This window comes from Emys orbicularis, chromosome 1, assembly GCF_028017835.1.
Source record: "Emys orbicularis isolate rEmyOrb1 chromosome 1, rEmyOrb1.hap1, whole genome shotgun sequence".
NCBI lineage: Eukaryota > Metazoa > Chordata > Testudines > Emydidae > Emys > Emys orbicularis.
Genome location: NC_088683.1, coordinates 3,655,483 through 3,681,028, shown reverse-complemented (window position 1 = coordinate 3,681,028; position 25,546 = coordinate 3,655,483). Strand labels below are relative to the sequence as shown.

Here is a 25,546-nt window from a genome sequence, read left to right as displayed (position 1 = left end):
CATGCAGCTCCTCCCCCCTCCCTCCCAGCGTGGATCAGCTGTTCAGCAGCGGGCAGGAGGCGTGAGGGGAGGAGGTGGGAAGAAGCAGGGCGGGGGTGGGGCATTGGGGGAAGTGGTGGAGTGGGGGCGGGGGCAGAGCAGGGGTCGAGCACTCCTGGGGAAATGAGAAAGTCGGAGCCTGTGTCTGCTAGTAAAACATTCCAGCTCAGAGGTCTTGTGTGAACTAGGAGAGCCGTACTGGGGGCAGAGGTTAGCAGTGAGTGTGTTTGGAGGGACAGAAGGATGCCCTGGCTGACGCACAGGCCCCTTGCCACCCAGAGGTTGAATGCGTTCCCTCCCTAGGTGGTAAGTTCTGTTACCCTTGTGTCTTGGGGGGCCGGTGAAGGGCCTGGACCCTTGGTGCAAGGTGCTGTTCAAAGAAGTGATAAGTCTCCATCCCAGAGGGCTCAGAACAGCTCCTCCTCTTTTAACCCTTGTCTTGTGGTAGCACTGAAGGGTCTCGCCCAGGTTGGGCCCGTTGCCCTTGGTGCTCACAGCCCCGGCCCCAGAGAGCATAACGTCTAGCTAGCTGTGAGCTCCCTGGTGCAGGAGACAAACGGCAGCGGGGCAGTAGGTGGGGCTGGCCAATAAACAGCTGGGGGAAGCTGACAGGAGCCCGGTCTGCGGAGGAGGCGGCAGTCTGCCCGCCCGTTATCGGCAGGGTGCGTCTCTTTCAGTTGAGAAATGGGCAGTCTCCAGCGCGGGGTGCCAGGCCCTCTGAGACATGGCCCTTGGCCTGGGCAGCTCCTGCGCTCAGGAGCCGTGCGCAAAGGGCAGTGGGCAGGGGATAAACGCAAAGCAGGTGCTGTTTTTTCCAGGCGCCTTTTATCATTGAAGCTCTGGCCGATTGCCTGCCAGCTGCAGCCCAGGTGCCTGGCGCCCGCAGCCAAGGGAGGGACAAGGCACTGCCGGCATGGCAGGCTGGGTGCAGTTGGGCATCCCTCCTGGCTGGGAGCCATGTCTTGAGTCAGGTCCGGCTTTCCCGGGACAGCCCCTCGTTGGGCTGGCTGAGTGGCCTCCCCAGAGCCCCTTCCAGCCCCCGTTTGCTTTGTCTTCACACTAAGGGCTGACTGCAAAGCTCTCCTGCGTCACCCCTCGCCCTGCCTCCGCTTCACGCCGGGCTCCCCAGCTTACATAAGCTCAGTGTTCCTGGCAGAGAGACGCTGCCTGAGCAAGTGTTTAGTAAAACTGATTTGTGGCTGAGTTATTTTGAGACCCCAGGGGAGAGAAATGGCAGCCAAACACTGCAGTATTTTAAACTGCATCACTCATCTACCCGGATTAATGCATTACAGCTTCCCGGGGAGAGCGACGGAGACGGGCTCTTGGGTCCCGTTATTTAGTTAGTTCAGGGGGGTGTAACTTGGACGGCCTCGCTCAGATGGTGACGATCGCAGAGCACCCCCTCCCCTCCCAGGTGTTGGAGGGGGCGTTTTGGGTTTGGTCGGGCTCATTTTGTGCTTTAAAAAATCAATTGGTTTTAACGTGTGCTTCCTTCTTACACTTTTAGGGGGCACCAGAGGCAGGGAAAGGATCCAAAGTGGCCCCCTGAATTGCTGCACGGTCTGCTCAGGGTTTGAGGTTTCTACATGGGGCTGTCTCCACTGGAGTTAGTCGCCTTCCAACACTCCTTCCTCCGTCTGGCTGGGAGGGCTCGGAGGCATTAGCTGCACTGTAAAAACGCTGCGCTGTTCAGGTGCTGATTTAAGAACTTGGATACTCTCTCAGCTACTTCTTAAAATCATTCTTTTTTTTAAAAAACCTCACCATTGCTAGAGCCAATTAGCAGCAAAATATTTCCCCCTTTGTCTTGCTGCTGCAGAGGGAGCATGAAAGTTTGCAAATCCTACAAAAATATTGGCTGTGGTTTGTAATTTCTCAGCCTTTCGGGGGGTGAGCCGACTCCAGGCCCCTCCCCTCCAGGTGAGAACGAGTTACAAGTCCGGCCGTGTTATTTCCCAGAGTCCCTTGCTGCGTAGGGTGGAGCAGGGCAGCACATCCTGAACGCGGGTCACGCCATGGCTGCAGCTCTAGTGTTGCGGAGCCGGTCACGTTGGAAAGCCTGGCTAATGTGTCTGCTCAGTTCAGACTGGAGGCAAATGTGCAGCAAAAAGCAAATTTCTGATTGCTTCGATTTCAGCAAAAAGCATATTTCCTCTCCGCTACCAAACGTGGGCCCATCTGTTCGTTTTGCGTGTATCGCTGCCTGGAGAGCCGTGGCCTCCTTGCGTTTGCTCCTGCGTCTCTTCTCAGAACGGCTGGGCCTGGTGGCACGGGGGCGACCGCATGGGGCCCTGTTATTGGAAAGCCCTTTCCCCCTTGAACACAGCTGGCCTCTGCGGGGCAGCCGCACTTGACGGTCTGATAACTGGTCTTACTGGGGAGATGAGGAGGACGGCGTGGACTGTACACTGAGCAAGTTTGCAGATGACTCTAAACTGGGAGGAGTGGTAGATACGCTGGAGGGTAGGGATAGGATACAGAGGGACCTAGACAAATTAGAGGACTGGGCCAAAAGAAACCTGTTGAGGTTCAACAAGAACAAGTGCAGAGTCCTGCACTTAGGACGGAAGAATCCCATGCACCGCTACAGACTAGGGACCGAGTGGCTAGGTAGCAGTTCTGCAGAAAAGGACCTAGGGGTTACAGTGGACGAGAAGCTGGATGTGAGTCAACAGTGTTCCCTTGTTGCCAAGAAGGTTAACTGCATTTTGGACTGTATAAGTAGGGGCATTGCCAGCAGATTGAGGGACGTGATCATTCCCCTCTATTCGGCGTTGGTGAGGCTTCATCTGGAGTAGTGTGTCCAGTTTTGGGCCCCACACTACAAGAAGGATGTGGAAAAATTGGAAAGAGTCCAGCGGAGGGCAACAAAAATGATTAGGGGGCTGGAGCCCATGACTTATGAGGAGAAGCTGAGGCAACTGGGATTGTTTAGTCTGCAGAAGAGAAGAATGAGGGGGGATTTGATAGCTGCTTTCAACTACCTGAAAGGGGGTTCCAAAGAGGATGGATCTAGACTGTTCTCAGTGGTGGCAGATGACAGACCAAGGAGTAATGGTCTCAAGTTGCAGTGGGGGAGGTTTAGGTTGGATATTAGGAAAAACTTTTTCACTAGGAGGGTGGTGAAGCACTGGAATGGGTTACCTAGGGAGGTGGTGGAATCTCCTTCCTTCGAGGTTTTTCAGGCCCAGCTTGACAAAGCCCTGGCTGGGATGATTTAGTTGGGAATTGGTCTTGCTTTGAGCAGGGGGTTGGACTAGATGACTCCTGAGGTCCCTTCCAACCCTGAGATTCTATGATTCTATGTGGCAGCGGGAGCCAGCCTGTAATGAAGCAGATGGGGAGCGTGGAAGCCCTGACAGGCCTTGTTGACCAAGAAGCAGAGAAAAGCCAGCCTGGGTGGCTCGGGGGGGATGTGGGGCCAAGCTCTGCTCTTTCTGCCTCCCATCACAGGCAGGTTGGGCAGTCGTACCATGCACAGTGATTCCAGCCTGCTTTCCGGCCAGGGGCAGCAGGGCTAGTCTGTGCTTTTCCCTGTGTTCCCTGCCCGAGCCCACAGTCTTCCTGGCTAGGCTGAGCTTCTGCGGGTCAGTGTAGAGCCAGGCAAAACCCTTCCTCGCTTCCCCCGCCCCCAGATGGGAGGACTCCAAGGCCTTCGGCCACTGGGGCCAGGGCCAGGAAGGAATCCCCACCCTGTATCTAGCATGGCCTGGTCCTGAGCTTCTGCCCCCTCTGTTTGTGCCACCCCTGCTGGCGCGTGGCTGGAGGACATGGGTCTCAGGTGGCCTTTCCGAGTTCTTTGGCATCACGGCAGAGGCTGAGCTGTGCTGGGGGGCGGAGGGGGCTGGACCGGAAAGGGGCTGGTGTGGTTAGGGCACTGGACGGCCCGGTGACTGAGGTAGGAGGCTCAGGCACTCTGGGTTTGCTTCCCAGACTCCGTATGACCTTGGGCAAGTCGCTCAGTTTCTCTGGGGCCTGAGGCCCAGCTGTATCGTGGGGATGATGCTCCTTCCTTTGTCGGCTCTGGTTAGGTGGCGAGTGCTTTGGTGCAGGGCCCGTCCCTAGCTTGGGGCCTGCGCAGCCCCTGGTGCGCTGGCGGCTCCAGGCTCTTTGAGGAACCCCAGGAGTGGGCCCTGTCTGCGGTGAGCAGTGTTCTCCCCCGGTCCCAGAGCGCCAGGCAGGGTCTGGGTGCCCGGTGCCAGCGCTCTGCCTGGTGACTTTCCAGCCACACGCCTGAGTCTCGGCGCTGAGGTTCCTGCCCGTTTGCCGCTCGACTTGGTGCGACGCAGCGAGGCGTTAAGGCTGCAGAGCGGGAAATCCTCTTTCTAATTCAGGTCATCGGGAGGATGCCAGGGTGCTGCTCCCCCTCCCCCTCTCTCCAGCAGGCTCCCCGCTGCAGAGGAGTCTCCCTCCATGGCATGGCCCAGCTTTAACGCGCCCGGGGTTGCAAGCTCTGTTCCGAGGCGCATGGGACCCTTGGCCTGCGACCGTGCAGCCTGGAAACCCTCCCCCTTCGCCTGCGTGTTGGGCTTTCCCCATAGCGCCGGCCTCGGGCTCCCGCTTCCCCGCCCCAGGCTGAGCCCTGGGCCCCTCGCGGGGCTCTGGAAATGCAGAGCTCCAGCAGCGGGTGGAACTGGCCAGTTGTAGGCAGCCTCAATCAGACGAGGGCCCCCCACTCCCCCCATGGCAGTGAGGACGGAGGAAAGCACTGGTGGGAAATAAAAGGCATGGCTCTGTGCGCACCCTCCCTTCATTGTCCTCTGGCTTTCCAAGCCCAGTCAAAGTAGGCCCTTCAGCAGAGCCTACAAGGGGTGGGGTGTGTGTGTGTGTGTGTGTGCGCTCACAGGCAGTGTGCTCTGGAAAGGGAGAGGCGCAGCGTAGCCGTGCCCCTGACGCTGGGTGTGGGGAGCAGCAGGCGGAGGAGGAGAGGATGTGGAGGGGCAGAGAAGGGACCGGGGCTCTTCGGGACAGGACAGAGCCTTCTGCCCTCTCTCGTTCCTCGAGTGCTGCCTATTGCTGCTGAGTCCGTCCCGGTGCAGCCTGGGAGACCAGCCAAGCCTTCCCTCTCCTTCCTCCCTTCCCCTCTGTGCTGGAGAACCAGGCTGTCCCTCAGTCAGGCCCGCTCTGACCCCCGGGGACCCGGAGCTGAGAACGGGCAGTTCTGAATCCTCCCTCCGTAACGGGGCGCCAGGAACCCCTGGGGTATTTCTGAGCTGTACGGGAGGGGGCTGGGGAGTGAGCAGCGGTTAGCTGAGTTGGCAGCGTCCTCTCAGGGCATGGGTCCCTGTGCAGCGCTGGCACCCCACTCTGCGCGGTGCGGGGGTGACAGCGCTTGCAAATCCCAAGCCTGGCTTACTGCTGTGCTGCTGACTGGGGGCGCTGCGGTTCTCGGGGGCCCACGCGGAGATGCTTTAAAGGGTCCTAATCTGCAGGATGGGCCGAGCCCTCTGCTGACCCAGCCTCCTGTCAGGTGTCTCAAGTTGGGCCCCTGAACGCTCCTCAGTCCTAGCTGGCATCTTGGGCTCTGGGCCCCTCCATGCCTGAACGATCCTGCCCCAGCGGATGAGCTGGATGGGAACTTTCCATGTCTAAATCTCACAACGGTCAAATCTCCAGCGAATGCGAGTGTGGGGGCAGGACACGATGGGGAGGGGAGCTGCTGTGTCCAGGCCCCTGCCCTGGAGAGCATCCGTCCTTATCCGCCCCCCTCTGCTGATCTCTTCCCAGTGCCTGTCTGCTGCGTGCTCTGGCTTTAAAGAGCCCCTAGTGGCAAGGGCCTGAGCAGAGGCGGTTTGGCCTGCAGAGCAGAAGGCTGGAGGCCTTGTTGTGTCTGATGGCCGGGGCCACATGTGCCCTGGGATGGGGGAGGCAGGACCCCAGGCACCTGCCTGGGCGGTGAGTCATGGCCTGCCCGCACTTGTGTTTCTATTTCATTGATTTCCACCCACCCCAGCTCAGGGGAGGACAGAAAACAGGAGAGGGGGAGGGGGCACAGGAAGAGGAAAGGAGAGCAACATCTGGTTCCATCCGCTAGGAATGAATCAAAGGTTTCTAAAAAGTCCGACCAGATCTTTCCGCCCTTGAACTGGTAGCTGTGCCTTGCCACGCGGCCCTAACACCAGAGTCCATTCCAGCGTGGCCAGGGCACGTGCCTGCAGTTGTTGATCGTTGTGTTTAACCCGCGGCTGCAGCCCCAGGAGCAAGCGCTGGTGTCGTGTCCGGGAACACGAGTGCAGAGGTGCCCTGATGGGAAGGGAGCAGGAACCTGCGGCTCATGGCAGAGGTGCGTGTTGTGGATACAGCCCTTGGCTTCCTGCTGATGCTCCCCTCCCCCCCAACACAGCCCCTCCAGCTGTCCCAGCTGCTCTTCTCTGCACCCCCCCAGTCTGTCAATCCCTTTCTGGGGCCGTGGGGCCCTGGGTGGAGGCTTGCAGGACACGAAGCCTCTGCACCTGCACTTTGAAAGCCGCGCTCTCCCCCGTGCTGGGCACTGCTTCCCCCAGGCGTGCTAGCCGCGTGCTTGCCAAGCGGGGGCTCCTGCCCGTGTCTCTAGCCCCTTCGGCTGATCTCTCTGCCCTCACGGGCGTTAGCAGCCCCGCCCTGGTCAGAACTGGGTGGGTTTCGCTACCGAGGCTGAGGACTGCACATGGTTGCAGGAGGTCACTGCTCCCTGCAGCACTCACGGTGCCTGTCCCAGTTCCAGAGCCCTTTGTTTCCAGTTCATGTGCTGTATAAGCCTGTGAAATCCCAGTGCCGGCGGAGGCCTTGCCATCTGCCCTGGAGACAGCCCTGGGCCGGGGAGGGCGGGGGTGGTGGTGGTTGAGCTGCCCGGAAAGCGGCTGCCATCTCACGGTTGTTAAACTCCTGCCAGGCTCCCTTGAAACATTTTGCTTCCTTGGGAGCCAGCCCGGCGGAGAAAACGCTTTGCTGCCTGGTGCTGCACCTCAGCTCTACAGTCTCCCACTTGGCGGGGAAGGCAGCGGGCTGGGGGGCGTCCGAGGGAAGTGGGGAGGGCTGCGTTGCCAGGTTTGTACCCACGGGAGGGGAGGTGCATAGCCAGGTGAGACCCTCCCACTCGGGACCAGACCCCAAACCTGGCAATCTGCGGAGGAACGGGGCTGGGACCCCGGCCCCTGGCTCAGACAGCCCCGATTCTGGTAAAAACCAGTTCAGCCTCCCCCAGGGCCGTGCGTGGGCGTGGGTCCCCTCAGCAGGGAGCCGCAGGCATCTGGCGGTGCGGAAGGGAGGCCAGTGGCTGTCGCTGGGCACCTCCTAACTCGCTGCGCGCTCCTGGAGGCTGCTCTCCCCACTGGGTGGATGCAAGTGCCCGAAGGCCCCAGTGGCGCAATGTGCGAGACTCTGCCCGCCTGCCCCTCGCTGGGCTGGGCTGGGCAGGAGAAGAGCAGCAACATGCCCTGCTAGCCAGGCCCTGCTCCCCTAAGGGCTAGGGGTGACAGTGCAATCCGGCCTGCGGAGAGGACCCCGTCGGGGTGCTTGGGCCCCAGTCTCAGGCAGTCCTGCCCCCGCAGGATTCCGGTTCGGGGCTCTGGATCGAAGCAGACACAAGTGCAGGCTGGGCTTCCCCCAGACAGCCCTCTCGCTTGGGTGGGTCCTGCACTGCCCTGGCTGCTTCCTGGCCTCTCGACATCCTCTCCTGTCCACCAGAGAGGGAGGGGCCTCTAGGGCGGAGAGGAGAAAGGAGCACCAAGGGCGGTGCCGCCGGGTGGGTCGAGGGCAGGGGGCTGGCGGGAGGCTGAGCAGCATTGCAGCCGCCGAGGAGACCAGGCTAGCGGAGCATCGGGCCAGGGAGTGAAGGAGGTTTCTGGGGCAGGGCAGGGCGGGGGGAAGAGGCCCCCCAGCGATGCTCCTGATTTGGTAGCTGCCTTAGGCCACAGGCTGTGGTGTTAGGAGCTGTAACTGGGAGCTGAGCAGAGGCCAGCTCTGGACACGGCGCTGGCTTCGCCCCAGGCGGAGTGAGGACGGCAGCTCTGAGATTGCTCAGGCACCCGGCGTGGAGGCTTGTGAGTGGGCAAAATAGCAACCCGGGCTCTCCCATTCAGTCTCCTCCACATTCCCAGGGTGTAAACGCCCCTGCCCCTGCAGCCCTGGCCCTTAACCCTCCCCAGGCCGAGCGGGGCCCCTCTGTGCGTGGCCCAGCGCGGCTGTGTAGGATCAGCGTCCCCTCCCCGTGCACCTGTCAGGGCGGTGGCAGGCGGTCGCACCTTGAAACATAGCTCAGTGACTCTCCAATGCTCCCCATCCCGTCTCTTGCCCAGCTTCAGCCGCGCCTCCTTCAGGCCAGCCGGCTGGGAGAGGGGTTGTTTCTTCCAGAGTGCAGCCCCCCCGTGCTCACGCGCCTTGCAAAGCGGGTCACGTGGATATGCTGGGGAACATCCACCGCGAAAGCAAACCTGCGCCAGCTTCCCCAGGGTCATTAATATGTGGAGGCGCTGGGGGGAGATTTTGCTGCAGAAAGCACTTTCTTTCTGATTTATTCACCTATTTCCTCCAGATGCTTTTTGTGCTGCGAGATCAGGTCCAAGAAACTCCTGCACTAGAGAGACGCGTGCCAGGCAGGGCTGGCGGCGTGGGGAGCGTTGCTTCTGGGGACGGTGGCTTCCAAGGGAGCTGAAGTGGATGCTGGTGGAGGGGGGAGAGGCCGCAGCTCTGGTAGTGGGGACTGAAGGGGCATGGCCAAGCGTGGGACCCATGGAGGCTGGGGTCTCCTCTCAGACCCACTCCCGGGAAGGCATGAGGATGGCTGTTCAGAAGGAAGCTGGCAGCTGATCTGATTGGCCAGATTGTGATAAACTGGGCAGAAGAGTCTGGGAGCAGCTGAATTAGGATTGTGCAGTAGAAATGGGGGGAGCTGGTGGGTGTGGGGTGAGTGGTCAGATGTTCCCCTTTCCTTGCGGGGGGCTGCCGCGTTAATTCCACTGGCAGAGAACTCAGCAGGGAGCTGCGTTCTAATCCCACCTTTGCTCGGGCCGTCTGCCTTTGCAGGGTGCAATGTCCCGGGGAGAGAGCAGGGAGTCGGGCGCTCTGGGCTTCTGTTCTTGGCTCTGCTACTCACTTTATGGCCTTGGGCTTTGCCTCTGTTTAGCTTCCCCACCGGTCAAACATGCATCACTGGGGGCAGGCAGGGTGAAGTGCTCCGGGAGCCTCACGTCTCAGACGAGGTGGGCTGTGATTCCCCTCCCCTTCCATGACGCCTACAGAAACATGAGCTAACTCCTCCGCCCATCCATTTAATCTCGACCTCCCGAGTGAGCTGCTCCTCTTAGGTGGTCTGCAGCCTCTTTCTCTTCATACTTGGTCCAGGACTTATTAGGGACAGCAGCAGTTCCACTTGCAGAAGAGTAATTGCCAGGCTCGATCGTCTTTCCTTCATTGAAAATCTGCACCCAGCTGTCTGGCTCTGCCCTTTTCCCAGGACACTTGAGAAATAATGGTTGCTGTTCCCTTAGTGCCCTGGCTTCACATCACCTGGACCCACTGGGCTGCGTGTGTTTTGGATTCCCCAGTGTTCCCATCCTGGCTCTTTATTCTTTACAACCCGCTTGCTCTAGAATTGTCCGTTTCTGGGTTTTGGAGATGGCTTTGTAAAGTTCAGTGCCATGGAGATCTCTCCTTTTCACACCCTAGATTTCATTCCCCCAGCTCCCGTCTCGCGGGCGGTGCTCCTTGTACAATGCATGCAGGAAGCAACTGCACACTTCAGCAGTTCCCCTTGTTCCCTCTGCCTGTTCATCTCGCCCGCCGGCAGGAGCCACACAGATTTAGAGCTCTGTAGTGTGTATTTTAATACTGTCACCTTTGCTGACACCAGGGCTAAGAGCAGTTGAACTTTGTCGCCCTTCCCTGTAATTTTTCCAAGTGCCACCATTCTTCATAATATGGTCACCAAAAAAATGAGCCCGGTCCTTCAAGCGGCGCCGGGCTGAGCGCTGTAGATCAAAGCGGATCAGTATTTATGTTGCTGAGCCGGTCTCTCTCCTGGCACCGGGGCGGTGCTTTGAATTGCTTCTTCACTTTGCCGTTAGTTTTCCGAGCAAGGTGAAGGACGCTCGCAAAGTGTTTCTCTTCTGGGATTTTGATTCATGCGTTTTGGTCCCCGAGTCGTCTTATCTCTGAGGTCAGCTTGTGCTCCAGTTCTCCTTTCTCCCCCAATTGATGGCACAGCCCTAAGCCCAGGAGGGTTTTACTTACTCTGAAGGGAACCAGGCTCTTTTTGTTGGGAAGGTCAGAATCGCAGATGACACAGGACTTGGTGCCGCAGCTCAGAGCGGAGGGATGGCCCCGGGGTTTGTAGCTGGAGGGTCAGGAGGTGCTTGGCTGGCAACTTGTGACTGATTCTGAGCGGTCCCAAGCCCCGTGAATGCCCTTGACTTCATGGGAGTTGAGGGGTACTGGGCCCTGGCTTTGCCTTTCTGTATTGGGACAGTAGAAGTATGCGCAGGTATCTGCTCCCGCCCTCTCTCCACACATGCTGGAGAGACTCGTGGGCCCCTGGAAACCAAGCTATACAAAGTCCTCCTAAGCGCCCGTGCAGCTCTCGGAGGAGGCTGACCGTCTCAAGGGAAGCCCAGCTTGATCGCCGTCCCCGGAGGCAGGTCCCAGGCCTCTACCCAGATCCTGCTTTTGTGACTGCCCCTGTGGCAGCCAGAAATCAAAGGCCAAACTGCATCCAGCACGGTGCAGAAAGGGCCACCAGGAGCCAGGCCTCCAGTGCCGGATCCCTGCATGTTCCTGTTCCAATAGCGGCATTACCAGGGGCCGAGTTAACAGGCTTACGAGGCAGAGAGTTTATATTACCCAGGTAACGGGGCACTAGGCAAGTTGCTCAAACAGCAGTTGCCCCTTTCCAAGATAAGGGGTTAGCGTGTGTAATTTCTCTTCTGCAGACTGCAGCCCCAGAGCCTGTGCGTTCTGCCAGCCGTGAGCGCTCCATGTGCATTCCAGCCAGGCTGTGTGCTTAGCGAGGGCCATGCGTGTCTCCGTTCCTAGCACCAGGTGCAAAGCAGCTGGGTGGAGACCGAGAGATGATCAGCTCCTCCTGCCACTGTCTGGTCTGATCCTCAGGTGCTCGGGCAGATGGCTCTCCCTTTGATACCGGCCCTGGAGCCCGCGGGAATCTGTGGGAACAACCCTCTGACAGTGTGGAGCTGGACGGTTCTCTAGCCAGGGGGTATTCCCACCTCTCGCTAAGGGGGGGTGGACACTGCAGTAGAAGACCCCGGCTGGCCCCAGTCAGCTGACTCGGGCTGCGGCTTCGGGACCCCACAGAGGGAGAGAGTCTCTGAGCTACACTGCTGTCTTATAGCCCCCAACCCCAGTCAGCTGACCTGGGCCAGCTGCGGCAGTGTAGACGTACCCGGCAGGGCTGAATTCTCAGCCTTGTCCAGGCTCTGTTGCAGTGCAGACCTTTATCTGTGGTCACCGCATTGCTTTACTCCATTTCACCTCCTCGCTCTCACATTGTACTTCCTCCTCCTGACTCTTCCCCCGGGGCCCAGTCCTGGCTCTCGCTCCCGAGTTGTTCTTGAACGTGCCCGAGACTCTTGTGGAGAGCAGCTGCCAATACAAATATGGGGAATGCTCCTACCCAGCAGGTGCAGGAATAAGGCCTGTGGCAGGACCTCTGTATCTTCCGTGGGCAGCTTTAACAAACGCCTGGGCCCTCGGGGGAGAGATTCCACTCCAGGTACGAGCAGGCTCCCCACCGGGTCCAGGCACCAAACAATTTCAGCCAACACGCTCAAATCTCTCACCTTTATTTCATCAGCTTTAAGCATCTGCTCCTACAGCGCCCTTAACTCTCCCCTGCGCTGCCCCCTCGCCACAGCCTTTCCCTGTCACCAAGCGTCGCTTGGAGGGACGACAGCATAGTTTCCATAGTAATTACTGGACTTAAAAGCCAGCGGCAGACTGAAGGGGGGGCGGGGAGCAGAGACAAGACACTCACGCCAGGAGCAGTGCACAGTGCTGGCTGGGAGGGAGGTTGGTTCTTAGATTCATGGCGCTGAAGCGTAGCATGTGTACGTGGGGAGGGGAAGATCAGAATTTGGCAGTCGTAGCCGTTGGGGTCTGTGGCGCTCGTCTGGCCCTCACTGCAGTCAGAGCTGGGTGGCAGGCAGGGCCTACATGGAAGCTATGTGACACAGCCAAGGTCACACAAAGGAACCTGTGGCAGAGCAGGGAATTGGCCCTAGGGTCCGAGCCATTTCCTTAGAATGGGAGAGCGCTGCCGATGTCTCAGGGCCGGGGGTGTGGTACGAGTTGCCATGTTGCTGGTGGTGGGGTGACACTTACACACTCGGAAGATATATTGGAATTGGAAAAGGTTCAGAAAAGGGCAACAAAAATGCTTAGGGCTCTGGAACAGCTTCCCTGTGAGGAGAGATTAATAAGACTGGGACTTTTCAGCTTGGAAAAGAGACTAAGGGGAGATATGATCGAGGTCTATAAAATCATGAGTGGTGTGGAGAAAATAAATAAGGAAGTGTTATTTATTCCGTCTCATAACACACGAACTAGGGTCACCCAATGAAATTAATAGGCAACAGGTTTAAAACAAACTAAAGGAAGTATTTCTTCACACAACACACAGTGAACCTGTGGAACGCCTTGCCAGAGAATGTTGTGAAGGCCAAGACTATAACAGGGTTAAAAAAAGAACTAGATAAATTCATGGAGGATAGGTCTATCAATGGCTATTAGCCAGGATGGGCCGGGATGGTGTCCCTAGCCTCTGTTTGCCAGAAGCTGAGAATGGATCACTTGATGATTCCCTGTTAGGTTTATTCCCTCTGGGGCACTTGGCATTGGCCACTGTGGGAAGACAGGAAACTGGGCTAGATGGACCTTTGGTCTGACCCAGGATGGCCATTCTTCTGGAAGGTGAAAACAGAGCTAATGCTCACTCATGACAAGGACTAACCAGTCCTCCCGATTTGCTTGGCGAGGTCAGCATTGTCCCTGCTGTCCGGGAGAGATGAACTGACCTTGCTCCGGATGTGTCAGTGCGGCCGGGTGTGGGGCACGGGGCAGGATTAGAACCTGTCAGTTCCCGTCACTCACTCTGCGCCTGTCTCTCGCTCTTGGCGGGCTCTTCCCCCCTCGTGCTGGATGTTGACAGCGACATTATTGCAACCAGTGCTTACAGCAAAGCTGAAGATGAACAGCCGTCCTGAAGCGAGACACCCTGTCACGCCAGACATGCCCAGCCTGTGCGGATGGTTTATGGCCGCACTCTTGGCATTCAACATGCAGGGAAGGACGGCATTCATCAGCTGGGGCGTTGGGGCTTTTAAATCACCACAGGGGAGAGGTTATGTGGAGGCCCGGGCGCGATCAGCCCGGCTTGGACGGGTCACGCTCTTGTGCAGCCGAACGGAAACAAACTGATGGCAAAGCCCACCCTGGAGGCATGGGAAACCGAATGTGGACCTACTGCTCTCCCTCACTGGCCTTCTCCTGGGCTGGTGGCACATGTCCTCAGGAGCGCACGGATCTGTCCCGGCATCCCTGGCATTAGGGAGGCCGTGCCTTCAAACGGGCCGGCCGCTCCGGCTAGCCGGAAATGGGGCCAGCTGGGATACAATAGAAAACCTAGTGGGGAAAGGACCCATTTTCATTGTCTGCACTGGCTTCCTTTGGCAGAGATCAGAGTCTCAGTCTCAAGGCGGCCGAGGGTCTAGGCTCAAGCTACCCCAGATCGCGTGAGGCTGTGGGACAGGGACTGCAAGCGGCAGCTCCGCTCCTGGGGCACAGTGGGGCGGCCTGCTGCCAGGGCAGAGCTTGTCTGTGACGGAGACGGCGCTCGCTTGGGAGCCAACCCGCCCCCCCCCCCCAGGAGCATCCCAGACCTCCACACCTCCTGCTCCGACTGCCAAGCGCGCTGCCCCAGCCTGCCCTCCCCAGCGAGAGGCCGGAGCAGTGTGGGTAAACAATGAGACTTAAAAGGCCAGGCCCCTCCCCTGCATATCCAGCATCCCCCCACGGAGAGAATGGGCCTCACGTCGCTCACTGCACGAGTGGGAGGCTCGCAGCTACCCCAGCGCTGAGGGCAGGGTAAGAATCCATCTAGGATAAGACGCCTCTATCTGCTGCCGCTGTTGCCACATTGCAGAGCTCACCCTCAGCTGAAATGTCCTGCCTCGGGCCTGCCTGGATCTGCATCTGCCCCCTGCTTTAGGCACCGCTGGGACCCCTGCAGTGATCCTCCATGCATTTAGAGCTTTCTGTGGACTTGCTCTCCTGGGCCTGCTCTCTGCTCCTCTGCTTGTTAGCAGCAGCCTCCCCTGTGCCCCACCAGGCGATCCCACTTCTCCTGGTGCAAGAGCCTTCTCCTCTGCAGCTCCCACCCCGCGGAGCAGCCTCCCGGGGTGTGCCTGGCCCATAGGATCGCCGGCTTCTTTGCGGTCACATTTGGAAACCTGCCTTCTCCCTGCTGTTCCAGAGTCCAGCTTCCCTCTGGTAACACGCGGCAGGCGAGAGACTGCGTGACCAGCAGTGTGGCCCAGGGGATAGGGACGGGAGGAGGACTCAGGACATCTGCGTTCTAGCCCCAGCTCTGGCTGCTGGGGGACCTTGGGCACGTCCCTTCTGTGTCTGCCTCTGTCCGCTCCCGCCCCGTCCGCCTTGTTTATCTAGAGGAGACGTTCACCAAGGCAGGGATCCGCTTGTTATGCGTAAGTGGCACACCTGGCACAACGAGCCTCGATCTCCGAGAGAGGCCCTGCGTTATATGTGCGCGCCCCACGGTTAATCTGACTCGGAACGGGGCTCTTCTGTGCCCTCCTCTGACCCTCACTGATTCGGAGCCCGGCATCGCCAGTCGTTGACATCGTCTTCGTTGCTGGCTGATCGCCTTGATCCTCATGGTTATCCTGACAGTTCCTTTGTTCACCAGCCCAGACTGGAGACTTACCGCTCGGCTCCTCCCCTTCAGAAGCGAACAGGTCAGGCGCCCGGTCACTGGCGCTCCTGGCACCCCTTTACAAGCAGTGAACCTAGCAGTGGGATACTTAACCCCTCAATGGCCAGAAAGGAATGGGCTCTTTCAAAGCGCTTTCCAGTGGAAGACCTGCATCGCTATCCCCATTTACAGGGGGGAAACTGAGGCACAGAGGGAGACCTGGACTTGGACAGGATCACGCAGCAGTTTGATGTCCGAGCCAGGCCTAGAACGCTGGTCTCCTAGGTTCTCTCCCCAGTGAGCCACGCTGCCCCCCGATTGCTGGGCCAGGGTTCTGCCCAGCCAGCGGAGGTGGGGCCGTGTCCATGCCCGCTGCCTTCCGAGGGAGGAGGGAGTGTCACAGACTCACAGATCGTGCCCACTCTTGGCCCCGTGCGGTCCGTGGGGGGTGCCCCTTTTAGTGAGACAGCCCTTCTCGGGGGTCCACTCTCTCTTGGGGTCCGGCCCCTCCACCTCCTGGATCCGCACCTCTCTGAGCCTTAGCACGTCTGTCTCTGCCGTGGGCCCCCTCAGGGAGTCCACTCGCTCTGGACCCCCGGGGCCTCCACCCCCGAAGGGGTTGATGCAACCCTGTTCTCTAGACCGGAGTGACTCTCAGCCAGCATGAAACAGACGGGTTTATTGAGAGTTGAACACAGCACAGGAAACTCTCAGGGCCTCAGGCCTGGCCTCCCTCAGCCCAGCACATCCCAGTCTCTCTGCATACAGGTGGGCTCCCCCTGCTTCCCCTCTCCAGCCCAGAGCCCCCCTTGCTCGCCGCTGGGCATCCGAGATTCCCGGCCCCAGACCCTGCCTCTGTCCATTGTCTTCCCTCCAGGTAAACAGGGTCGTAAACCGGGCCTCCTCTCCTGCTTCTCCCTCTGGCTGGAACCGGCTGGTTAGGTCACTGGGTCCTCACTCTGCAGCCCATTGTCCTCCCACTGGCCAGAACCGGCTGCGTCTCCTCAGCTGGGCCTCTGGGTCACCAGGTCGCCAGGTCACCGGTCGCTGGGGTATCCATCCTCCCGGCCACCGGTTGGGTCCCCACGTCCTCTCTCCGGTCCTCTGCAAAACACACTCCCTCTCCCCTCACCTCGTTAAACCAGTAACACCCAGGGAAACTGAGTCCCACCCCCTCCGCATGCAAACCATTGAAACTCCACAGAAAACAAGAAAACCCCCCACTTCGTCACAGGGAGCGTGCCAGGCAGTGGGGAAAGCAGAGATTTGCCAAAGTGGGTTCCCGTATTCCTGCCTGCGCGAGGAAATCTCCTCCTCCTGCTGAGTACAAAAGCTTCAGCATTAAACCTGTGAGAGCCAGACCCGGCCTGTCACCCCAGCACAAAGGCCCTTCAGAAGAGGACAGCACGCGGAGCTGCTGCCCCTTCCCCGGTTCAAAGGGAAGAGCCGGCCCGGCCCAGCGGCTGCTACATTCCCAATTCATGGCAGCTCTGCTCTTTCCACGCAGCGGCTGGAGGAAAGCAAGTGCCAGACAAACTTGGTGCCTAAAAACAGCTGCAGTTTCACACCTACCCCAGCTGGAGGGAGCTGGTGGCTTTGAGTGGCCCCTTTACGCCCTCCCGGTGGTGCGTGCACACCGGCAACTCCCAGGCCGTGGGGCTGCACCCAGTGGTTCTCAGCTGCATGAGGCTGAGCCAGGAGGGGCGAGGTGGGGCTTTGCATGCTGGCACCTGCTGTTTCTGTGGTAGGTAGAGACGTGGAGCCCCCAGTTTGCAGCCTGGCCCTTCGGGAGTTGGGATGTGGCCCGTCCCGTGCACTCTTACACCAGACATCCCTTTCCATGTCAGCACTCCCCGGTGTTGCTGGGTGGTAACTTGCTGGCTGCTGTTCTGCGGGGCGCTGACTGGCTCCGTCCCGCTGCCTTGGGCAGCCAGCCATTGGGCCTTGCTGCTCCGCGGCATTGACTCACCAGTCCCTGGAAGAACTGGGCAGCACAATTCCAGCGGCCCTGTGTTCGGCCGGGGAATTCTCAGTTCTCCAGCTCACCACCAGCCTGTCTGCTGTACCCTTCCGGGATGAAATGCGCCCCTGGCTGTTGCTGAGGCCTGGGCTGGGTTGTTGGCTGTTTGCCTTTGTGAGGAGCTCTTGGATCCCAGAGCCGGCCCCTCGCTCTCCAGGCTGAGAGCCACAGGAAGGGCTCAGCGCGGAGCAGTTTGAGCCGCGGGATGGGGCTCTGAGCGGCTGCCTCTCTGTGCACAGGTGGGAGGGCACCAGGCTGGCTGGAGTGTGGGGCCCTGGCCTTGCTGCTGTGCCACCACCTCAGAGTGTTCGCAGATCCTTCTGGCTCCCTTCGGGATTCTCCCCCTGTCCTTTGCTTCTGGCTCCCGAGGCTCAGCTGGGCCAAGACTGCCCCAGCCTCTCTGTCCTGTGCCCTTCGTCTGGTCTCTGCTCCAGGGCGCTCACTCCTCCCGGGGGACGGGCTCCTGGTGTGGCAGCGTTGTGGCTTCTGAAGCATAAATGGTGTTAACCTCACGGGTGCTCTCTGTGGCTTGTTAGGGCTGGAAGCGCAGCCTGGTGTGGTGATGCGGCCCGTGCCCCAGGCTCCCAGAGCCCCAGGGAGACTCACCTCAGGACTCTGTTCCTGAGAGCTTTGACACCACGTGTACCATGAACGCTGACCATCGTGGGCCCTGGTTTCCATCCTCTCTTTGAGCAGAGCTGAGATCTCTCTCCCCCGCCTAATGTGGATCCAGCCAATGCCTGGGGTTGCTAGCGCACTATACGTGGCTTTGGCCACTTCTTGTGGGATTGAAACAGCCAGCCAGTTGGAGACCGGCGTCCTAATGCCTAGACAGGAAATCGTAGTCCCTAAATACCCCTGTGACGAAGTGGGAATATTCTTAATGTTTTCTCTGAATACTGTGTGGGTGCCTCAGTTTCCCCTATGCCATTCTTAAGTATCTAGGTGGTGGGATAGGGGAGTGTGATTGTTGCAGAGCCCTAGAGGGCCAGTGTGATACTGTCTGCACAGAGAATGGCCGACACCCTGTCTCCTGGCAACTAATGGCCTGGGCCCCTCCTTCTCTGCAAGGTGCCAACTGAAGGTGTTGGAGAACAAAGAGATCAGGTGGCCTCCTGGCCGGAGAAAAAGAGACAAAGGCCAGAGGAGGGGTTGGGGGGAGTTTCAGTTTAGAGCTGGCTGGGGAAATGGAGGGAGGCCCTGAACTGGGTTCTGGGCTCCCTAACCCCTCCATGATGGATCTGACTCAGGGGTCCTGTTCTCTGTACCTACAAGGTCTGTTTTGGACTGTGTTCCTGTTGTCTAATAACCCTTCTGTTTTACTGGCTGGCTGAGAGTCACGTCTGACTGCGGAGTTGGGGTGCAGGGCCCTCTGGCTTCCCCAGGACCCTGCCTGGGCGGACTCGCTGTGGGAAGCACACGGTGTGAGAAGGGGATGCTGAATACTCTGAGGTCAGGCCCAGGAAGGTCGAAGCAGTGTGAGCTTCTTGCCCTGGAGACAGTCTGCTCACAGAGAGGAGGCTCCCCAGAGTCCTGACTGGCTTCGTATGGAGTAGTTCCAGAGCATCGCCTGGTGACTCCGTGACAACCCCTTGCAGCTTCAGTTGCATTGTTAGATTTTCCCTTCCTGCCCTAATCTGTTGGTTAGCGTTGCTGTGGACTGTCAGTCAGCTGCACCCTGGAGGTGGCCGCATTGCAGTGATGGGTGCTGTGCTGTGTGTGTTACTCTTCTTCCTAAAGTGATTTAGTCTCCGTGGGTCAGTAGCCCTGTACATTTTAGGGAGGTTATTATCAGTACATTCTTGCATCAACCTCCCTCTAATCCTAGCTTCATGGTAAAGTCCATCCCTCGCTAACCATGTGTGGTTAAATCCACTGCAGACAGGCCAGCTGAGTGACTGAGGCTGTGTGAACATAATGCGGCTGAGGGCTGGTGCCAGTGTGACTGTCAGAAGGAAGATCCCGAAAACTGGGAGCATGGTGCACTCTCGCATAGCATCTCTGGCTCTTCCGCTCGCTTGGCTGAGACCTAAAGCGTAGGGCGCTGCCTCTTGCTGTCAGCATCTCCATTAGAAACCCCCCTCGCCGCTTAGAGCTGGAGTGTGAATGTTCCAGCTTTTAGCCCTCTATTATTTTTAGTAATGACTTGTACGATTGGGGGATGGGGGGTAAGACTAGCACTTGACCTGCTTCTGTGTCTGTAATAACATGGCAGAATTAATACTTGATTATCAGTCAGTGCCCAGTCGGAGTTATCAGCAAAGGCAGCTATTAAAGGTAATAAGCACAACCCAAAATTATGCGCGCTTATTAAACTGGCTTGGGATAGCGTCTGTACCTCCAGCAATATCTCCCTTCAGATGTTGAGCTGGCTTCTGGGCAACGTTTTATGCTTTGTCTGCCTCCCGGGAGGGCTCCTGCCGCTCCTCTGTCTTTGGAGCCGGGCGTAGGAGATTGTGTCCCCACGTCCTACCTGGGCTGTGTTGCTGCCACACTAGGTGACCTTGGGCTGCGTGCTATAGGCAGCATTTTCAAATTGGGCCCCGCGCCTGCAACGATTTCAGTTCCTCCGCACACACGCTCCAGACCTCTGCCGCTGGGTCAGTGTAACGGCTCCCCAGGCTGCATGCCGAAGTCTGTGCAGGATTGGGGTCTTGACTGCCGAGGGGTAGGCAGCCAGAAGTCTGCTGAGCACCCACCATTCCTGTTGGCTTCAATGGGGCAGCGCCTCGGAAAATCGGGCCGCTTATCGAGGTGGCGAAGTGTAGGCAGCCAGGTTTGGAATGTTGTCCGCCTCTGTGCGCCTCAGTTTCCCCACCTGGAAATTCTTGCAGGGGTTGCTCCCGTTTAGTTGTTCGATGCACCTGGAGATTCTGAGTAAGGCGCTACAGAAAGGCAAAGTGCGGCTGCCACTGCTTATGGCTCAGGGGCCCTGGTGCCTTGGTTTTCTTTCAAGTCTGTTCAGTTGCCAGGAGCAAGGTGGGGCCTGGGTGTGAAGGGCAGCACCCCCAAACTGGCTGTGCCAGAGCAGGGGGCGTGCCATGCAGGGCATGGGACTGCAGCGGGAATGGCTTCCCTGTTGGCATGTGACTCCGGCCCCTTGCGTTGGGCTCGGGGTGTTATTCCTGCTGAGGAGTCAGCAGCAGCCGACTGGGCCTGGGGCCCGCTGTGCTGGGTACTGTGGGACGCTGCGGTCCCAGCCCGTGGGAGGAAGCTGAGCCGGGAGAGGCACCTCCCGTGTATAGCAGGGGCCTCGTCCTGCGGAGGCACGCTTTGCGGCCCAGCAGCTTCACCCAGAGCAGAGGTTTCCCTCTCCCCTGGCGTGGCAGTTGTGAGCCACTGAACCAAGCAGCGAGGTCCTTCCTCCCCGAGCCCAGGAGCTGGATTCGCTGGCAGCAGGTTGCAGTGTCTGTGCTGCTCCTTGGGAGAGGAAATCCCCTTCCCTTCCCGCTGGAGCGTCACGGTTCTCACCTCCACCTGCGCTCTGCGTCCCGTCGGCAGCAGTATCGCCCCAGCCCGGTGACGCGCGTCCGGCTGGCTCACGAAAGAGTTAACGGGTTTGCTGGCCCAGGTGATCGGGCTTTCCATAGCGTTGGGTTTTGCAGGGGGGCAGACTGGCTGGAGTGGGTGAAGCAGGGAATCCCTGCGTGTATAGAATAGTTCTAAGGCCAGATGGGGCCCAATCAGCGCTCCGGTGCAGGCGGCACTGGGCGAGGGTCTCTGACACTGAATCCACGGGCGTCCCCATCCCGCTCACCTTCACTCCCGGTGTAGCTGCCCGTGCGGGCATTGCCTGGCATGGAGCGTGCTGGAGGTCTCTCTCCCTGGTCTCCAGCATAGCGAGCGATCCTTGGCGGGAAGGGTTGGACGTGTGGCTGTCCAGGCTGTCGGGAGCGAGGGGGTCAGAGGAGCAGAGCCGGATTGGGCAGGCAGCTCTGGGCGCTCCCCGCTGCTGGCGAAGCCGCGCTGACATTTTGCAGAGCGCACACACGCTCGGTGAATGAGCCTTTTGACAGATGCGGCGGTGGCTGTAATGAAGTATCTTTATGCACTGTGGTCCCCTTGTTCTCCCGCTGACGGCACGTTCCCTTCACCAAACATTTATTTCAGGGGCCAGCCTGGCGCTTGCTTTTCCAGCTTTTATTACTTTTTAAAATTGTTTTGCAGAAATGGGCTCCTGGGTTGAGTGGAAGCCCCCCCTCCCCCGCCCCCTTCACAGATTTCACCTGACTTTAAATTACTTCCCTTCCTGGCCTGGGCCTGAGCTGATCAGCATTCAGCTTGCAAGCTGCAGAGGAAATCCAGCCTTCGCCTTGCAAGGCAGTGGGGGTTCTCTCTCTCGCGCTGTTAATAGAAGCGTTCCTCGCGTCGGGCTCAGGGCTGTCCACACAGTTGCCTTTCACTTGACGATTATCCTGATCATCCCAGCAGAAGTTGTGATACCTTAGTTAGACTCTCCCTCCCCCCCCCCCCCCAGGCTCAGAGATTATTCATGCTCATTCTGCTTCCCGGGGCTCCTGGCAGAGCACTCGCTTCAGCCCACCCTCTCCCCTCTGCTGGGGGGACGTGGGCGATGCCTTCTTACAGCCTAGCCCCCCCCTCCCCCCCGGGTTTGGCTGTCTGCTCCTGTGGGGTCTCTGTAGTGCCCATCACCATAGCGTCTGGGCACCTTCCCTGTCCATAAACGTTTTCCTTGAACCCCCGCGGGTATCCCAGGCCCTTTGGCCCTGATCAGGAGCCCCCTGAAGTCGCTGGAGACTCCCGTGGCTCAGCGAGCTTTGGGGCAGGCCCCCAGTGATTTAACGCGTAGGGCAGCGCAGACGTTCCTGTGCCCATCCTGAGGCTCTGTTGGCCGCTAGCCAGGAGCCGGGCCCAGCTTGCATGCAGTGGGGCTCACGTTTCCGGGGCCAGCTGAACCAGCTGAGGGGCCTGGTTCAACACAGTGAGAACCCTCCCCCCCATGGCAGGCGAGTCTGCCTTACTCGGGGGGAGCGGGTTTGCACTGCAGAAGGGGGACCCGGGGCTCGTTCGCCTTGGCCGAGCCCAGGGCAGGCCCTGGCTAGCATAGTTGTGAGTTGGTAGATACAGCTGTGGGCCCGTGCTCTGGGCTCTGTTCAGGAGGGGAGTCAAAGCCTTGGGCAGTTGGACTAAAAGTGGGAGGGGAAACTGAGGCACAGGGCAGGCTGTGACTTGCCCAAGGTCACCCAGCAGGTTGTGGAGCCAGGATAGACCGTAGGTCTCCTAAGTCCCAGACTGCAGTGCCTGTCATGGGGAAGTGGGAGGGGGAACTGTTCTTTACCCCTCTCGCCCCCGGTCTGAGATGCTGGATGCTACCCCAGAGGAGAGGTGGCTACATACGATCCCCCTGGCTCTGGTGAGGCAGGGACCTGGGCAGTTCCGGGCCACAGCCGCCAGCCCCTCCCTCACCCCCGTGACACCTCGTCTCCTCACCAAGGTGTGTTTATCGCCCCGCTCAGGTATCGAGTGTCCCCGCGGAGCACGAAACCTTCCCGGCCTGGTCCAGGAGGGAGAGCCCTTCAGCGAAGAAGCCACCGTCTTCACCAAGGAGCTGGTGCTGCAGCGTGAGGTAGGACATGTGCCCCACCTCCCCATGCACGCAGTGGCCGCCTTGGCTGGCTTTGAGGCTCCGCCTTGAAATAGGTGGCGGCAGAGGGCGGTGGCCCTGGCTCCCGGTTGGTAGGGAGGGCTCGTGCTCCCCTGTTCGGCCGCTGCCTCCCCACTAACGGTGCCGCAGTGCGTTGGCTGATCCCGAGCGGAGACCGGGCTCCCTGGGCCCCCCGGGCTCTGGCTGGGGCTTGCTGAGCGGGTCGAGTGGCTCGCTGCGCTGAGGCATCGCGGTGGTGTTCAGCAGAGCCCCCCAGATGGTGACGTCGCGCTGAGCCGCACGGGGCCGGTTCCTTGGAGCGTTGTTGGGTTTGGCTTGCCGCGCCGCACTGGGGTGCTCTGGAGTGGCCTCTCCCAGGCCGTTGTTTGCTGCTCTCGGTTACAACGGAATGGCCTCGCCGGCAAGGCTTGGTTTAGTGAAACGTTTTCAAGCAGAGGGAGGAGCCTTTGGGGTTGGAAGGGTCTGTTGGGGGCAGGGCTGTGCCCTTTGCCCCCTCCGGGAGAGGGGCAGCAATTGCTGGTTGATCGAGTTCCCCAGCCGTGGAACCCCTGACTGCGCGGCGCTCTGCTGACCCGCCGGGGGAGCCGGGCTGACAGGGTAGACGCTGCGACGTTGGTCCCTGCACGCAGACAAGTCCCCCTGAACCCCCACTCCCGTGGTAACTGGTCTCGGACCTCGTTCCGAGATCTGCGTCTCATGGCTCTGGCCTCACTCTGCTTTGCTGGGGTCCGAACCGGCCCCAGGACATCAGGTCTGCAGCGTGGGCAGGGTGCCACTCGGGTGTGTCACCGGCTGACGTGGGGGAGCCGGGCTGAGGGAGAGTTCAAGGCAAGCCGGGCTCTTCTGCACTGCCTTCAGTCTGCGCCTGTTTCCCACAGAGACCCCACGCCTCGCCCTCCTGCTGGCTGCTGGGGTCAGCAGCCCGGGAGCTGGCGGGGGGGAGGGCAACGCTGAGCCGACTGCTCTTCCCTCTCTTGGCCTTGACGGAAGCCTTGAGGAGGTGCCCGGGTGAGAGCATCCCAGGCCCTGCCGAGCTGCCGTGGTGCCGCATGTGCTGTGGATGCCCTAGTGCCCAGGCCGGGCGGGGACCTGGAAGGGGTGTAGTCAGTGGCTCCGTCAGAGGAGCCTGGCCCTGCCTCAGCTGAGCAGTGCTGGCTCCCAGCTAGAGGTCCCCCTGTGCGCCCGGCGTGGCAGCCCCGTCCTGTGGGTCTTTGGGAGCCCCCCCCCCCCCCCCCCGCCCTAAGGAGCGCTCACGTGCTGTTGGGAGGGGGCGACTCTTCCCCTGAGCCTGAGCTGCAAGTCACTCAGTGCTCATCAGGAACAGGCCCCCGCTCCTGCTCCCTGGAGGGCTGGCAGAGCAGAGCGATTCCCGGCCCGCTCCATGGGGCGGGGGCACACGCCAAGAACACTCCCTTGGTGGGACTCCGGAGCTAACCGGGATCTCCGCTCTGCAGCCGTGGAGGCTGGGGCTAGCTGTCCCGCTCTTCCCAGGCTCCTGGCCGGCACGGCGCGGCTAGCCCTGGGGCTAGAGATTGCCCCATGATCGCCTGGGGTGGTGTGGGGCTGAGCTGGCCCTGGGCAGCGAGCTCACCCTCCCGGAGCCGGGCCCTACGTGGGTATGGTCCTGTAATGCCGGGTGCTGCAGCGCAAGCAAGGCAGGCTGGGGGCTGCCCCAGGGAACGGTGCTTGCACAGGATACTACAGACTAAGTGCAGCATCAGGAGAACTACTGCTGGCGTATATCGCCTTCCCCTGCAGTCTGGGGCCTGGGCACGTTTAAACTGGTGTCAGTGGGGGATTCTCTGTCACCTGACGTCTTTAAACCATGATTTGAGGATGTCCGCGGCTCAGCCAGAGGTTCGGGGTCTGTCACAGGAGTGTGGGTGTGGTTCTGTGGCCAGCGCTGTGCGGGAGGTCAGACTAGCGATCATGATGGTCCCTTCTGCCCTTCGAGTCAGAGTGGATAGGCCAAGCAAGCTTGCAGCCTAGAGCGCTCCGTGGGCTGACTGGCACAGGCCTGACGTGCACCCAAGGGTGGCTGTGTTGCTGGCTGAAATTGGAAGGCACTGGATGCTGGTTAAAGTATTGAAACCCCATTCCTGGGAGAGAAGAGCTCAGTGGGAAAGATCGAGGGGTCGAAGTGGAAGTGTGTGGGAATGGGGGGTGTCTGTATGTGCAGGGGGCAGCCTCTCGGGGTGGGGTGCATGCTGGCGGCAGGGCAAGTGGCCAGGTGTTGAACTCTGGGTTTGGGGAAGGGACGCTGCGTTTCTGCAGGAGGTGAGTCCGGGTCGGGTCTGGCTGGCGTTTGGTGGAAAGCGCTCGGGCAGATTCCTGCAGATTCCTCTCAGGCTGGGGCTGGAAAGGACCCTCTGGCCGCTCACCTCCACGCTGGGAAGTGTCTCTCTAAGCAGGCCCTGCTGCACCCGGTCGAAGGGGGGTCAGAGGGGCCCAGCCAGCCCCTTCTCCCTGACTAGAACCATGCAGGGGAGACTCCCCCTCTGGCTAACCCCCAGCCACGGGGCCTTTGGGAAGGAGCCAGCCAGAGGCCGGAGCAGCTCGGGCCTGCGCCTGCTCTGTCCCGTGTTCTCATGCCATGTTCCACGCACTGCGCCCGCCGCTTCGCCTCCCCTGCCCTGCCCTGCCAGCCACTCCCCTGCTAGCCTCGGATTTCAGTAGCGAACGAATCCCGCCCGGCCTGGCACTGCCATGCTGTTTGCTGCTGTCGCATCGGTCCTCGCTGCTGCTTATGTGTCCTGTCGTGTTCCCCCCCCAGTGTGTGTCCTGTCTCTGGAGACTGAGCAGTTCGGGGGGAATCGCTCTGCTCGGGCAGTGCCTGGGAAGGAGCACAGTTAACAATAGCGCTAATCCCAGCCCGGCCGCAGAGCGTGTACAGCCAGGCCAGCTCCCCCTGCTCCTGCGTGCCTCCCCAAGTGCCGGC

General features: G+C 59.9%; 1 protein-coding gene across 1 annotated transcript in view; it reads left to right on the top strand.

Annotated features, from left to right (window-relative positions):
• The window catches only part of SND1 (staphylococcal nuclease and tudor domain containing 1), a 434,812-nt gene that overhangs the window by 304,218 nt on the left and 105,048 nt on the right, over window positions 1–25,546 (top strand). The window contains exon 16 of the mRNA XM_065422299.1: window positions 22,460–22,569. Within this exon, the coding sequence (XP_065278371.1) occupies window positions 22,460–22,569 (110 nt within the window). The remainder of the gene's footprint in view (window positions 1–22,459; window positions 22,570–25,546) is intronic.